The following is a 16,567-nucleotide window of genomic DNA, read 5'->3' as shown; positions in this document are numbered from 1 at the left end:
GAGTTTGTTACAGTATTGCTTCTGTTTTATGTTTTGGTTTTTTGGCCAAAAAGCATGTGGATCTTAGGTCTCTGACCAGGGATCAAACCTGCACCCCTGCACTGGAAGGCAAAGTCTTAACCACTGGGCCAACAGGTGGGTCCTTTTCCATGTCTCAGTCCCTCCTGCCCGCACCCCTCCTCAACATTCCGAAAGAGACCCTCTCTCCACTCTGACTCTCCCCTGTCTTTCCCTCTCTTCATCTATTATGCACGGACGTTTCAATGTGCTTTTGCTCACTCTTGTTCTGGTCAAATTCAGCATGCCTCTCAAACTTTAGGTAGGGTGAGTCTAACTCAATTAACAGCTGGTTTCTGAAGGGGAAGACGGGACAGACATGTTGTACAGGGAAGATCCAAAATTGTAGCTTACCTCCTCTGTAGTCTCCTTCAAAACTTCTCCTTATAGCCCAGAATTCCTGTTCTGCAATTTTCTGATTTGTCTGAACTTCTGTACTCTTTTCCAAGCACCTGAGCACTTAAATTGTGATACTGTTATCTATAATAAGAAATACATATGAGGTCTTTGTTCCTGTTCCTGGCACGAAGATCTTGGCATAAAACCCTTGGCATTTCCTGAGATGAGCCATAAAAGTGACTTTTATGTTCATGAGGTGACTTCTGGAGAGTGGATCACTTTGGGAAGTATAAACAAGTTAATTCTTGTTTATATTTATAATTCAAGTATAAACAATATTAATTCTTCCAATCCATGAATACTGGTCATCTTTCCATTTAACTGGGCCTTATTCAATTTTAATCTATTTCCTGATTTTTATAAATTTCAGTGTACAAGTCTTTCACCTGTTTGGTTAAGTACATTCTTAAGAATTTTATTTCTGTTGCTGTTGGGAATGGGAGTGCTCTCTAAAATTCTTTCTGGATAATCTGTGGTTTGTGTATAGAGATGTGCCTAATATCTGTAGATTTTGTATCCTGCAACTTTACTAAATTTATTCCTTCTGAGGTTCTGACTCTTTGGGGTTTCCTACACACAGGAATGTAAAGAAAACTCCTGTTTTTCCTCGAACTTCAATACTTCACTTCTGGCTCCAGATGTGTGTGGGTTTTCCCAATGCCAAGAAATTCTCACACACCAGCTAGGAGTTCTACAATTTTAACACGGTTCTGACATGATGGACCTGGACACAGCATCAGATCCCACAGGTTAAGAGTTCAGTCCTGTACTTCCTGGTGGTCCGGGGGCTGAGAGTCCACCTTGCAATGCAGGGGACATGGGTTTGATCCCTGGTCCGGGAAGATCCCACTCGTTGTGGAGCAACTAAGCCCATGCGCCACGACCACTGAGCCTATGCTCCTCAACTACGGAGGCCCGGGGGTCTAGATCCTGTGCTGCACAACCAGAAAAGCCGACTCGATGAGACACCCAAGCACTGCAACGAAGAGCAGCTCCCACTCGCCCCAACTAGAGAAAAGCCTACGCAAAGCAACGAGACCCAGCACAGCCAAAAAAAAGAACCCGCTTTGCAATGCAGGGGATGTGGTTTCAATCCCTGATCAAGGAACTAAGATCCCACATGCCTTGGGGCAATTAAGCCCATGCGCCTCGACAAAGATCTCATGTTGCTGCAACTATGACCCAGTGCAGTCAAGGAAGTAAATATCAAAAATAATAATAAATTATAGTACGGTTTTCTGCTTAGCAACCATCCCTGTTCCCAGCATGTGTAGTCACCTCTCGCGCTCCAGCTATGATCAGGGCTTTTCCCCCAGGGAAAGGCCACATTTTCACCTGCAGTCTCAGTCTCTTTGCTGGCAGATGGACAGCTCTTGTTGGCTTTGCTTGTCTTACATGGAGCAAGACGAACAGGTCTAGGTTCAGCCCATCTCTGCAGCACAGCAGTGCTTCCAGACCCACTCATTTCACAGACTGAGGTGAAGCAAGCACACGGATATCGGCGCGTTGAATCCAAACATCTTGCAAACCTGTAAGAGTTGGGGAGCATAGATGGGCCTTATTTTAATACACCCTTCAAATTCCCATAGTGATTTCTATGACGCCTCATCTCAGTATCCTTTCAGAGGCCAGGTAACCATTGCCCCTCTGCCTGACCACACAGCCAAGCCAATTGCCTTCTCTCTGGGTACCATCAATGAGTCAGTAAAACCAAAATGCAGGGATGTCCCTAACTCAGTGGGTCCTCGCATGGTTCCAAAGTGAGTCCCAGGGTTAAAGAGGCTGCCTGATTATACCTCCTCCTTGCATCCCCCAGGCAGCATGTTCTTGTATAAACCATTTTCATTTTGTTACACATTCTTCTAAGTACAGCCATTCCCCTTAGAGCAATTCTTAAACATCATCCAAAATATCATGGCTATTTCGGGTCCCAAGATTATTTCAAATCCTTTAGTCAAAGGGACAGTTTCCAGTGTATCCATTAGTCAGCTAATATGAATAGCAAGCTTGAGACTTCCCTGGTGGTTCAGTGGTGAAGATTCCACCTTGCAATGCACGGGACACAGCTGCAGTACGTGGTTGAGGAACTAAGATCCCACATGCTCTGGAGCAACTAAGCCAGAGTGCTGAAACTAGAGTCCATGCACCACACGAAATATCCCCTGTGCCACAACATGACCCAATGTGGCCAAATAAAAATTTTTTTAAAGGAATAGCAAGCTTGCCTGTCAAGCGGAAATTCTCTATTCCAATGAATCACCCTGGGACGTGCAATGTTACTCATTCTTATTTAGCATTTTTAACTAATAGTGTAGAAGGGCGAATGTATGTGCCCTCTGTTTTACGGTACTTGGTAGGAGTACCATTTCCCAGTCAGATACAATGTCCACTCTATAACACAATCAGGTAAAGGAAACAGAACCACTTTACATAAAGACTGTTGAAATGTAACTGTTCATCTCCAAACTTTCACACTATTTCAACCAAACCTTACATTCTTAACTGTAGCCTCCAATAGGATTCGATTGCCAGTTTTACTTTTTTAACACTAGGTGGGGTCGCTGAGAGTCGGACACAACTGAGCAACTTCACTTTCACTTTCCACTTTCATGCATTGGAGAAGGAAATGGCAACCCACTCCAGAGTTCTTGCCTGGAGAATCCCATGGACGGAGAAGCCTGGCAGGCTGCAGTCCATGGGGTCGCACAGAGTCGGACATGACTGAAGCGACTTAGCAGCAGCAGCAGCAGGGTATGTGTTTCATGTCCTGAGGTCATATCCTTTCCCATAAAGCATTCAGGCAAAGGGGACACAACTTCTTTACCTACTGCCTGTTTAAATGTTCCACCTTCTGTAATCCCATCAGCCCTTCACGTTTATGTTCTCAGTCTAATTACAGTTCATGTCAGGATTTCACCACTGGGTTCTGGTATCCCAGCTGGTGGGGCTCACACATCACAGAGACCTGGAAACTTCTCTTTCCACCACTGACCCTTTTTACTCACTGTTGTGTAAAAAGGCTTTGGGTCCTCAGCAAAGAGACCCTGACTCTTTGTCAATCTTCATTTGGATCACTCTGCCTAACCTATGCTCAAAATGATGGCAGGTCAGATTTCTCATTATCATCTTTGACTTTTAAATTTTTTCTGAACTAGAGAAAACAGAGCTGACGGGACAGTAGAGGAGTCCTTTTGGCCCACCCAACCTTTGTAGTACTGGATTACACCTTAGTTGTTTTTTTGTTAACCACCTTAGTTTTAATCGAGTTCCATTTCATTCATTCCATTTCTTAGTACTGACCTAATGATTCATAAACTGGTCCCCAGAAGAGAGTGAAGAAAGAGGCAGATCACAACAGATTGGTGGGTGGCAGCTTAAATGAACAAAGAAACTTAATTACAAAGCTCATCCTGGGTGGACACAAGACAAGTAGGTCTCCACATCCACCCACCAAATCTTAAAATGTTTATATGGCGGCCTTAACTGGGTTCAGTCATGTATTCAGTCCAGGTGGTCTCAGCAACATGTTCCTCTCTCAAGACTGCGTTCTTGTGACAGCTCCTGCTATGGGAAATGCAGGCAGAATGGACGTGCAAAGGACAGAAGATGGGGCGAGGAGTCCCTCACTGGCTACGTCCATCCCACAGGTCAACAGGCAGTCACATCCTCTGATCAGCGACATGGGTTTTCGCACCATACGTGAGTGCCAGTGTTCGATGAAGCTGCAGCATCAGCTCCTGCTCTTGAAGGCTCAGGCACGGATGCCTCACAGTTCCGTCAGCTGGGATTCGCATGCGGGAAGACTTGGGGAGTCCTCAGTGGCAAAAGCTTCTGGTGTCACTGACAGCCCCAGGGCTCCTTGGTACTCCTTGGTGAAAGTGGACAAGGCCTGCCTGCTCTTGTTTGCTCTAGTGCGAGGTCACAGCCACAGGGATCAGTCTTGGCTGCAAGCTATGTGGTGACATGGGTAAAAGGCTTCCATTTCCCATGGGGATGTGCTCTTGTTTGTGTCTGAAGGCTCCCCTTTTCTCCCTGTCCTCGCCAACATTTCTTGTGGTCTTTCAGATGACAGCCATGCTGACTGGGGGTGAGGTGACACCTCACTGCAGTTTCGATTTGCATTCCCCAGATGATAAGCCACGTTGAGCATCTTTCATGTGCCTGCTACCCTGCTGAGTAGTAACTGAACTCCAGAGCTCTCCCAGAGCTATTCTCATCAGTGGATAATTATTAAATCATTGTTTTTTTTTGTCAGGTACAAGTGCTGGGACCTCCTCATCCAATCTATTGCTAATGTCACACTCTTAAATGCATTTTTTGGGGGGGGTTGTTATTTGGGTGTTTATTTTTTCAGCTGTGCCATGCAGCATGTGGGATCTTAGTGCTCCAACCAGAGACTGAACCCATGTCCCCTGCATTGGAAGTGTGGAGTCCTAACCCTCGGATCACTACAGAGGTCCCTAATTGTTGTTTTGTTTTTTTTTTTAGACAAAGAGGCTCATGAAAAATAGGTATTTTTACATAATATTAATGGAGATAGCTCAACTGGGACAAACTAGGAGAACTAGCTAGTTTCTGCTATTTCTCCAAAGATGCCTGATGACTGCCCTTTATACTGAAATTCGGTTGAGGAGGCACTTAGAGGACAGAAGGGAGCCGCAACGGGCCCTGCACACCTAGAGCCTGTGCTCCAGAGCAAGAGAAGCCCAAGCACCGCAACTAGAGGGCGGCTCCCGTCCCCTGCAACTGGAGAAAAGCCCACGCAGCAGCAGAGACCCAGCACAGCCAAACATAAATAAAAACCATTTAAAAAAAAATTTGGATCACGGAACTTTCTCAGGATTGTAGCTGTGTTCGTCCTCATGATGGTGATCAGTGCCGGCCACAGTCCCCCAGCTGGAGCACTCTGGGAAGAGGTACTGATCCAGACTGCTGGGGTCATCATCCCCAGGTAAGTCGTATAACTGTATAAGTTGATCCATGTCATAAGGACTGGAGGCCCAAGGAAGATCAGTGTCTCTGAGACTTAGAGCAGTCAGGAAATTGCAGGATGAAGGGCATGGAGTGGCAGCAGCCCCTTCACACTGCTCAGCACAAGAAAGCTCAGGTAGCTCGTGATGAGAATCACCTGCAAGGCTGAGACTCGTGGGATGAGTGCTTCCGGAAGTGCCCGGTAAGGGCATCTCTTCCTCCTTCACTGAGACAACCCGGCGCGGGTCTCCTGGTGACAGATTTTGCTGAGTCTGATTCTCCTCCCTCCTCCTTTTGACACGTTGGTTTTTAAACCAAGTCTGGAGAGGGAAGAGATGAGCAGGTTAATAAGAGGGGGAAGCAGCCAAAGGAGAATCCTCATATACTCCAGAAATTTGGTTGGTTCTGGTATATGAAAGTTACTCTCACATGTCTTCACGTTTGATTTGAGTGAGGAAAATTCTATCCTCTCCTGGTCCTGGAATCCAGGAGGCAAAGGGGCATAGGATTGCGCTGGCAACGGGCATGACAGGACAGACTGCTTTCAGCCAAGAACAGGACGTGTATTTAGAAAGTGGGTTTTGTCTTGGTGGATACTCTGCGTTCTCAGAGAGGATTCTTAAGCCTGAGAATACGGAGTGGAAGTGTAGCTTGGGGTGCCTTTAGGATTCGTCCAGCAGTTCTTATGCCGAGTACTCTAAGGGAATTTAGCCACAAGGTATATAGATAACTGAATGTTGTGATTAAGGAGAATCTAGAAATAAACAGGAACAGACCCAAATCCATCACCAAAGGATCTCATCTAGCACCGTGGGTCTGGAGTCAGAAAGGCCTGGGTTCAAATTCTAGCTCTACTGTTTATAATTCTTGGAAGATGATTCCTCTCTGTGACTCTTGTTCTTCAAAACAAATGTGGAACAAATATATAAAATGCTTAACATCTGTCCTGGCACACAGCAATTTTTCAAGCAATGAGAATTACATGGTGACTAAATGTGTGTGAAACTCTGGTTAGGTGTGCTATCTAGCTATATAGAGACAGATCTCAGGTACATACCTTTATAACTGACGCATCAAGATGAATAGTTGAAGCAAGTGTTCTTATGAGGAAACAATGTGGGTACCTGGTCCTTTCAAATACATCTCTTAGTGCTCCTAGCTGTTCTCCATTAAAGCGTGTGCGGAATCGCCGAGTTGAATTTTGTTTTTCTGTTAGAAGAGAATAGATGAAAATCTTTCCTAAAAAATACTTCCAAGGGAGTTGCCCATTGGTCCAGTGGTTAAGAATCTGCCCTGCAATGCAGGGGACATGGGTTTGAGCCCTGGTCAGGGAGCTAAGACCCCACGTGCTGCAAAGCAGCTGAGTCCATGAGTCCATTTAACTACTCAGCCCACATGCTCTGGAGCTGGTACACCACAACTAGAGAGCCCATGCACCACAACCAGAGGGTCTTTGCATGGCAATAAAAGATCCTGCATGCCTCAAGTAAGACCCAATGCAGCCAAATAAGTATTTTTTAAATATATATATATATATATTCAATAATAAAAGAAGTGGATAAGTCACATACAAAGCAAGCAGGAAGAGTAAAAGACACAGTAGTAAAATCAATTCAAGATTAATAACCTGTCAAGAGATACATGAAATAAAAAGATGTAAAACGTGTCATACAAATATAAAATGTGTGTGGGGGGTTAAAAATATATAGGATATTATAGATGTGAACTTCATGGTAAAAACAAAGAAAACACTTTTACTAGATACCTAAAGAAAATGAGAAAAGATATAAACAGAACACTAAAGAAAACAATCAAACCACAAGGTAAGAGAGAAAGAGAAGGAGGAACTATAAAAAAAGCCAGAAAACAATTTTTGCAATGGCAATTACACATCCATCAATAATTACTTTAAATGTAAATGGAATAAACTCTCCAATCAAAAAACCTAGGTGGCTAAATGGATTTTTTAAAGCTTCTATTAATATATGCCTTTTATATGCTGTCTATAAAAGATACACTTCAAAACTGCAGACAGAGGATGAAAGTGAAAGGATCAAAAAAGATATACCATGCCAAGGGGTCAATCCTAAAGAAAATCAACCCTGAATACTCACTGGAAGGACTGATGCTGAAGCTCCAGTACTTTGGCCACCTAATGAGAAGAGCTGACTCACTGCAAGAGACCCTGATGGAGAAAAAGACTGAAGGCAGGAGGAGAAGGGGATGACAGAGGACGAGATGGGTGGATGACATCACTGACTCAATGGACATGAGTTTGAGCAGGATCCAGGAGATGGTGAAGGACAGGGAGGCCTGGTGAGCTGCAATCCACAGGGTTGCAAAGAGTCGGACACGACTAAGTGACCGAACAACAACAGCAGCGCCAGTGGGAAGGAAAAGAATGCTGGGGCAGCAATACTTGCATCAGAAGAAATACACTTTAAAACAAAAGACTGTAACAAAAGACAAAAAGGGCATTACAGGAGGATAAAGGGGTCAATCCAACAAGAAGATACATTTGTAGACACCTCTGCCCCCAGCATAGGAGGACATAAATATAGAAAGTAAATAGTAAAGAAATAAAGGGAGAAATATACAGCAACACTGTAATAGTTGGGGACTTTAATATTACATTCTTAAGGAAATGACTTTCAAGATAAAATTCTCTATGCAGTCAAATTTATCCTTCCACGTGAGAAGAGAATAAAGATACATTCAGACACTCATAGGTTCAACCAACTTATTTTGTGTGCTACTTGAGGATATAGTTCAACTCAGCAAAATAAAGAACAAGAGGGAGGGGCCTTCCCTCGTGGTCCAGAGGTTAAGAATCTGAGCTTCCCATGCACGGAGATATGGGTTCAATTCCTGGTCAAAAACTAAGATCTCCCATGCCACCCAGTGCAGGGGTTGGGGGGTGGTGGTCACAAACAAAGGGGAATTTGTATGGAAGAAAGGAGAATCCACACAAGAGGGTGACAAGGGGAGCTTCCAGGTTGAGTCCTATACAACAGGCCTGGAAAGCAAGCAGAGCTGATTCCTGGGGGGAGGAAATGGCAACCCACTCCAGTATTCTTGCCTGGGAAATTCTGTGGACAGAGGAACCTGGTGGGCTACAGTCCATGGAATCTCAGAGTCAAGACATGACTGAGTACACGTACATGTACATCTGCAACCAATATAAGAAATAAATTATTGGTGTCCAGAATACAACAAAAATGTTCTACCAAGCCTCAAAGGTCGGGGGTGGGGGGGGTGGGAAATACACTAGAAAAACGTCAAAAGAAAGAAGTAGGAAATTAGCAAAACAGAAAAGCAAAATAGACTTTAAAATAGAGTGAAGAGACTCATTGGTTAATAAAGAAATGGAACTGGATCAAATTTCATGTACCCACTATTACAAATGAAAGGCCCAAAATGGAGTCGTGTATGCTCCATACTGCCAACAGGCAATTTACAGTTTCAGCTCTCCCAGAAATGGAATCTTAAGCACATCAGGAATTGCTCAATCAGTACTAGTTAGGTAACTGCCTGATAGACCCCTGCTATCTCATAAAGGGAAGTAACCGTGCAATAATCTGATTTCCCACCTTGTATAACCTAGTTCCTGTAATAATCTGATTTTCTGCCTTGTATAACCTAGCTCCTATTCCCTTCTGCCTGTACAATACAAATCATTCATTTTACACAGCTCCTCTGAGCTCCTTTTGATATGCTAGACTGGATCCTGCCTGATTCATGAATCACTGAATAAAGCCAATACAATCTTTAAAATTTACTCAGTTGAATATTGTTTTCGGAACACCACCAAATGGTTGACATTTAAAAGTATGACAGTACCACTTGTTAAAAAGGAGGTGGAGAAACAAACACTTACATTACTGGTGATGTAATTTTCTACTACATGTTAGATCACGAAAGGAATGTTCCCCAAAGCTTAAATTATACATAACAGCCCATCTCTGGGAACCCTCCCAGGTAATGATCATTAAGCTAAAATATCTTTGTTTACCATATAGAAAATATCTTAACCAGGCTCACCTGAGGATGACTGCGGGAAAGTTATTAACACATTCCCTCCGGAGGTTGATGGGAACCAGGAAGTGCTTGACATTACTTCCTCCCCTTTTGGAATAAAAGAGGCCTGAATTGTAACTCAGACACAGAGGTTCTTTGGGACTCAAGTCCACCATCCTCTTGGTCTGCTGGCTTTCTGAATAAAGTCGATATTCCCTGTCCCAACAACTTGTCTGTGGACTTCCCTGGGGATAGGAATCTGCCTGCCAATGCAGGGGATATGGGTTCGATCCCTGGCCTGGGAAGATTCCACATCCCTCAAAGCCCCTAGAGCCTGTGCTCTTCAACAAGAGAAGCAACGAGAAGTCCGGACACCACAACAAAGAGCAGCCTCCACTCGCCACGACTAGAGAAGGCCCTCGAGCAGCAACAAAGACCCAGCACAGCCAAAAACAACGAAAAGAAAACCGTCTGTTGATTTATTGACCTGTCATGCAGTAAGCACTATGTTTTCAAATGCTCCCTGCTGGTATAACCCAACGGTTCCCCAGACGGATGAGCCAGTGTTGGCAAAATTCAGAGACTACCACAAACTCTCGCCCCTCTCACCTCAGTTTATCACAACCAACTACTCAACCTCTAGCATCTTCAGCATGCATTGCCTTTGCCCAGCTTACCTGCCATGAGAAATCCTTGAGAAGCACAGTGATTCGACCAGGTGTTGCCTGACTATGAACTGTAGTCTGCTGGGTTTAGAGGCCTAATATTTAAGCAAAATTTTAACAAAATCATGCCCCCACCCTACCCCTCCCTAATGCCACACCCTCCCATCATCCACTCAACAGGCTTAATGAGAACCCAGGCTGTGCCTGGTGCTGTCCAGGGTCCTGGGGATAATGGTGTGAGTCCAGATTTTATTTCTGACCTCAAATAGTGGAGGAAAATAAATCAAAGTTGAGGAGGACATGGATAAAATGTTCAACACTGTCACTCAGAATAAAATAAACAAACAGGGTGCTGGGAGAAAGAATAAGTTGGTAAGACACCTGAAATCAAAAGGTGAAGAAGGGGTTTTGTGGGTGGGCAGCTCTCGGTGTGAACTGGGGGGCGAGAGTGAATGTCTAAGGGACAGCTTGTGGAGGAGATGGACTGTCAAAGCCCCCCAACATCAGGTCTTCCCAGCCTTCCCGCACAAGACAGTAGCTGACTTGGGGAAGAACTTGGCAGAGCTTGGATCACAGAGGTCCTTGTAACTTAGGTTAAGGAGTTTTCAAATTTGGGACAGCTGAAAGTCCACGAACAGTTCTAAGCAAGTGAACTTAACAAACTGAACTTTTTAAGATTTTTTTGTTTTTGGCCATTTCAGGATCTTTGTTACATCTTTTGGGGTCTTTTGTTGAGACACATGGGCTTAGTTGCCTCACAGTATGTGGGATCTTAGTTCCCTGATCAGGATCGAACCTGAGTCCCCTGCATTGCAAGCTGGATTCTTAACCACTGGACCACCAGTGAAAGTGAAAGTCGCTCAGTTGTGTCTGACTCTTTGCAACCCCATGGACTATACAGTCCATGAGTTCCCCAGGCCAGAATACTGGAGTGGGTAACCATTCCCTTCTCCAGGGGATCTTCCCAACCCAGGGATCAAACTCTGGTCTCCCGTATTGCAGGCAGATTCTTTACCACCTGAGCCACCAGGGAAGCCAGGGATTCTACTGGACCACCAGGGAAATCCTCAAACTAAAAAAAAAAAAAAATCATGCTGCTCTCTTGCCTCTTACTTCCCTTTCCCTGACCCTTTGTTCATTTTTTCCCCTCTCACCTTCATTTACTCTTCCTCATAACGTTTTTCTCTGCAAGAGGTGTTACTCATGTATTTTGGTGAACATATGTAAACATTTCTGTATTTTCTGAGGAATTTTTCCCGGGACCCAGATTGGGAGATTACACTTCCTCAAAAACCATATGTACCTTGTTGAGTTTGTATGCACTGTGCTGAACTGGTCCCTGGAGCCTCCTATACTCCAGCTATCCACTTAGGGTTTGTAGTGGGTTTTTGTTTGTGTGAATAAACTTTCTATAATGGAACAATTTTAGATTTACAGAAAAGGTTGCACAGATAATTAGGGAGTTTCCACAAACAATTCATCCAGCTCCCTCTATGTTAATGTCTTACATACCCAGGTACATTGGCCAAAACCAAGAAATTTACATTGGTATATTAACTAAATTTCAGTCTTTTTTCTTCTTTTTTGCTGCACTGGGTCTTCACTGCAGCGTGCAGGCTCTCTAGTTGTGGTGTGCAGGCTTAGTTGCCCTGAAGAATGCGGGATCTTAATTCTTCTTTCAGGGACTGAACCCATGTCCTCTGCACTGGCAGCAGATTCTAAACCTCTGGACCACCAGGGAAGTCACCAGACTATTTTTTATCTCACCAGCTCTCCCTCTAATGTCTTTTTTAGACTTTTTTTTTTAAGAACAGTTCTAGATTCCAGGCAAAACTGAGAGTAAGAAAAAGAGACTTCCCATATACCCTCTGCTGCCACATGTACATAGCACCCCGGCCCCACCATTATCCACATGCCCTATCAGAGTGGTACACTTTTTATAACAGATGAAGTTACACTGACACATCACAATCATCCAAAACCCACAGTTTACCTGAGGGTTCACTCTTGGGGTTACACATCCTGTGGGTCTAGAGACATGTGTACCAACATACATTCATCCTTAAAATATTATGCAGGGGGTTTTCACTGACCTAAAAATCTTCTGTGCCTCACCTACTCATCTCCTGCATCCTGGGAACCTCTGGTCATTTTACCATCCTCACAGTTGCAGCCTTTACTGAATGTCCTATGTCAGAATCATACAGTATGTAGCCTTTTCAGACTGGGTTCTTTCACTGAGGAATACGCCTTTAAGATTCTTCCATGTCTTCATAGCTCACAGTTTTTAGTGCTGAACAAGATCCCATTGTCTGAATGTACCTGAGTTAATTTACCCACTTACCTACACAGAAACACCTGGATTTCTTTCAGTTTCTGGCAACTATGAATAATGCTGCTATAAATATTTATGTGCAAGTTTTTCAATGGACATAAGTTTTCAACCCCTGTGGGTAAACATATATAGGAGCACAGCTGGCAGTAAACACAGTAAGAATACGTTTAGTTTTGTAAGAAACCATCAAACTGTCTTCCAAAGTAGCTGTACCATCCTGCACTCCCACCAGCACAGAAGGAGAGTCCCTGTCCCTCCACACCCACATCCCCATTTGGTGTTGTCTGTGTTTAGCTTTAGACATACTAAAGGGTTTGTGGTGTTATCCTGTTGTAATTTACAGTTCTAATGATATCTGATGTGAAGCAGCATATATACTTATTTGCCAACTGTGTATCTTCTTTGTTAAGGTATCTGTTCAGATCTTTGCTGTTGTTCGGTCACTAAATCGTGTCCGACTCTTTTCAGACCCCGTGGACTGTAGCCTGCCAGGCTTCTCTGTTCATGGGATTCTCCCAGCAAGAAGACTAGAGTGGGTTGCCATTTCCTTCTCCAGGGGATCTTCCTGACCCAGGGACTGAACCTTGCATAGGCAGGCAGGTTCCTTACCACTGAGCCACCAGAGAAGCTCCTTCAGATCTTTGGCCCATTTTTAAATTGATTTGTTCTTCTTGTGTATTTGAGAATTCTTTGTTTTGACAAGAGTCTTATGAGATATGTGTTCTGCAATTATTTTCTCCCAATTTGTGTCTTGTCTTCTCATTCTCTTGAGCTTGCAAGGTTTTGACTTTTTTTTTGACCAGAAGAGAGATCTTTATCAGCCAGTAGTTCTCAAACTTTAGGATACATGAGAGTCACCTTGACGTTTTATAAAAACATATAAAGATGGGTCCCACCCCCAGAATTCAATATATCACTATATATGTAGATACAGATTGGGACCCATAAATACACATTTTAATAAATTCCCAGATGAGCTGATTTATTGATCTGGAAACCACACTTAGAGGACCACTGTTCTTGCAATCCCAGGGTAGTCTTTTTGTTATGTATTAAAACCTGCTGATGACTTTCTAGATGAACTATAAAGCCTCAGGTCAACTCTGTATCTGTTATAAATATTTTCAGCATCCAAATTTGATGGCAGTTTTTTCTTTTAAAGCACCATTTTAATTTAGGTCATTGTAGAGCACAGAAATATTAGCAATATTCAATTACCTTCTACAATGGATGTAATTTAATTTTAACATTTTCTGAAATTGTGTATTTTCCAGAATTTGGAGAGAACTTAGTTTAGAAGGGGTCATTTGCAAACCTGTAAAAATCACAGATGAGTCACTGTGGGAGAGGATAGCTAGATATTCACCAATCACATTTCCTCTTTCCCAGGCATGTGGAAAAATACATACGGATATTGATCTGTAACGTCCCTTTCTTGTGATATCTTTCTCTGCCTTTGGTATCAGAGTAATGTTGGCTTCATACAATGTATTGCATAATTCAGCAGTCAAGCCATCTCCTCTAGGGGAGTTCTAATAGGGAGGTTACTGAGTCAATCTCTTTACTTTTATAGTTCTGTTTATATTATTATATATTTTTTCTTCAGTCAGTTGTGGTATATTAAAAAAAAAAATACTTGGCTGAATGGACAAGATGGCAGAGTAGGAAGACCCTGAGCTCACCTCCTCTCATGAGCACACAGAAGCTACAAATATTTACAAAGCAACTGTCCATGAGAATGACCCAAAAACTAGCTGAAAAGATCTTCTACAACCTAACATACAAAGGTATAGAAAAGAAACCACAACAAGATAAGCAGAGATGCAGTCAAGACCTACTTTAGGTAGGCAACCCACGAACAAGGGATGATTACAACTGCAGAGATTCACCCGGAGGAGTGAGGAATCTGAGCTCCCCAACCTAGAGGTTCTACATCAGGAAGACCAACACCCAGAAGAAGACCAGTGGGACTTACTTTGGGAGAGTCAGCGGGTGTAGGAAATACTCGATCAAAAGGGTGCACACAGAATCCCTGATGCTCTGAGACCCGGGGCAGGAGCAGTCCTTTGAAAGGAACCTGAGTCAGATGCACCTGTAGATCCGGGAGAGCCTCCTGGAGGGGCAGGAGAGACTGAGACTCACCTGCCAGCAGCCCTTCTGAGGAGCTCATTCTACAGGGCACTGCTGCTGGTGCACGCGCTTCTGGAATCTTCCCTCTAGCTGATTAGCACAGGACCTGGACCCACCCATCAGTCAGCTGGCACCAGTCCTGGGATACCCATATCAATCAGTGGACTCCCCAGGGACCTGGCCCCACCAACCAGAGGGTCCAGGACCCACCAGTGGGCTGGTATTAGCTCTGGGACCCCTGGGGCCCCACAGCTAGTCCACCGGTGGCTGACTCCAACTCCAGGACTCCCAGGACCCTGCAACAAAGGCCCTAGGACACAGCTCCACCCACCAGTGGGCTGACACCAGTTCTGGGAACCCCAAGTCCTCTGCCAGAAACCCCTGGACCTGACTCCACCCACCAGTGGTTCAGCAATGGCCCTAAGACACTGCCTCACTCCCCAGTGTGTGGGGAACAGCCGCAGGACCACCTCAACCCCGCTGCCAGACAGGCCTGGGACCTGGATCACCCAGCAGCTGGCTGGTACCAGCCTCAAGCAACCCGGGGCTCCTGAGCCACCCACCCAGAATCCGGCCCCAATACAACAGCAGGACAACACCAGCTCTGGGACCCTGGGCCCTCAGCCATTCATACCAGAACCTGGCTCTGCCCACCAATGGGCCAGCACTAACACCAGGACCCTTGGGACGCCCTGGCCAGCAGCCTTGTGTCCCAGCCCCACCTACCAGTAGGTCAGCCAGGACAGGGACTCCCTGAGCCATACAATTTCAGTTTGTGCTTCCTCTTAAAGCAACAACAACAAACCTAACTCAAAGACCAGGTCAGAAGGGATCTGAGACTTGTCTCACACCCCCGTGCTTGGCACCCTTCAATAAACTTTTACTTGGTTGCAAACACACACTGAAGCCCAGAAAAAAGATTATGTTTCAGTAGATATTAAAGCCTAGTTTTGTTGATTGAGATCTGTATTTACTGCCTAAGACTCACCTCCAAAGATACCTCCTAGGGTTATGTTACATTATTGTGTAAAGTTTAACTGAATTATTGAAGGACACTTTAAGTTTACTTCTGAAGCTGATCACACCAATCTATCTTTGGATGAAGATCAGATGCCCTAAGAACTACAAACAGGAGACTGTGTATACTTGAGAAGGCAGCACTTAAAGGACTGTCTGAAACCTAGATCAAAGGGCCTTCATCAGGTACTCTTAAAAAGCACATCTGCAACAAAACTGAAGGGAACTGACTGTTGAATTTATTATTTCCCATTAAGAGAGGGCTCTGTGTTGGACTGGCCTGTAGAAAGGCCTGCTGATGCCAAAAGACACCCACATCAGGACAAGACCACAGCAGTGCTGCTGCTGCTAAGTCGCTTCAGTCGTGTCCGACTCTGTGCGACCCCATAGACGGCAGCCCACCAGGCTCCCCTGTCCTTGGGATTCTCCAGGCAAGAACACTGGAGTGGGTTGCCATTTTCTTCTCCAGTGAGTGAAAGTGAAAAGTGAAAGTGAAGTCGCTCAGTCATGTCCAACTCTTAGCGACCCCATGGACTGGCAGCCCACCAGGCTCCTCCGTCCATGGGATTTTCCAGGCAAGAGTGCTGGAGTGAGGTGCCAGGGTGATAGGTGGCTAATCCAAGAATCGGAGCCAGGCTTGTGAGACCCATCCAGTTCATGCGTCTGAACTGTTCACAAGTTGTCTGTCTTCCTATAACACTGAAATTATATATATTTTTTTACTTCCAACCATACTGTTACCCCCAATATTTAAGACGGAAAGAAAACTGCCCAGTGAAGTTGTAACAGAGTATAGCTACTCATAACACATCACTGCTTGTTTTAAGTCATGCCAAAAGCAGCACATTAATACAATGTTTCTTAAGTCCATGCTAAAAGCAGCATATTAATACAATGTTTCTGTGACAAATTGGTATAACTGATAAAATGTACAGCCTATAAAATGTTTCCTCATTAAAATGCCTCTGAGTTTGTT

At 44.4% G+C, this 16,567-nt stretch overlaps 1 protein-coding gene across 1 annotated transcript; it reads right to left on the bottom strand.

The window, feature by feature from the left end:
• Positions 1–5,279: 5,279 nt before the first annotated feature.
• Positions 5,280–14,614, bottom strand: LEUTX (leucine twenty homeobox). Its single transcript, XM_059877323.1, has 3 exons — positions 14,420–14,614; positions 6,485–6,715; positions 5,280–5,747 (listed from the first exon to the last, which is right to left on the bottom strand). The coding sequence occupies exons 1-3, from the start codon at positions 14,612–14,614 to the stop codon at positions 5,280–5,282; spliced, it is 894 nt and encodes a 297-aa protein (XP_059733306.1).
• Between the last annotated feature and the right edge of the window lie 1,953 nt (positions 14,615–16,567).

This window comes from Bos taurus, chromosome 18, assembly GCF_002263795.3.
Source record: "Bos taurus isolate L1 Dominette 01449 registration number 42190680 breed Hereford chromosome 18, ARS-UCD2.0, whole genome shotgun sequence".
NCBI classification, from domain to species: Eukaryota; Metazoa; Chordata; class Mammalia; order Artiodactyla; family Bovidae; genus Bos; species Bos taurus.
Note: the sequence above shows the minus strand (reverse complement) of the source record. Positions and strands in the feature narration are given on the sequence as shown.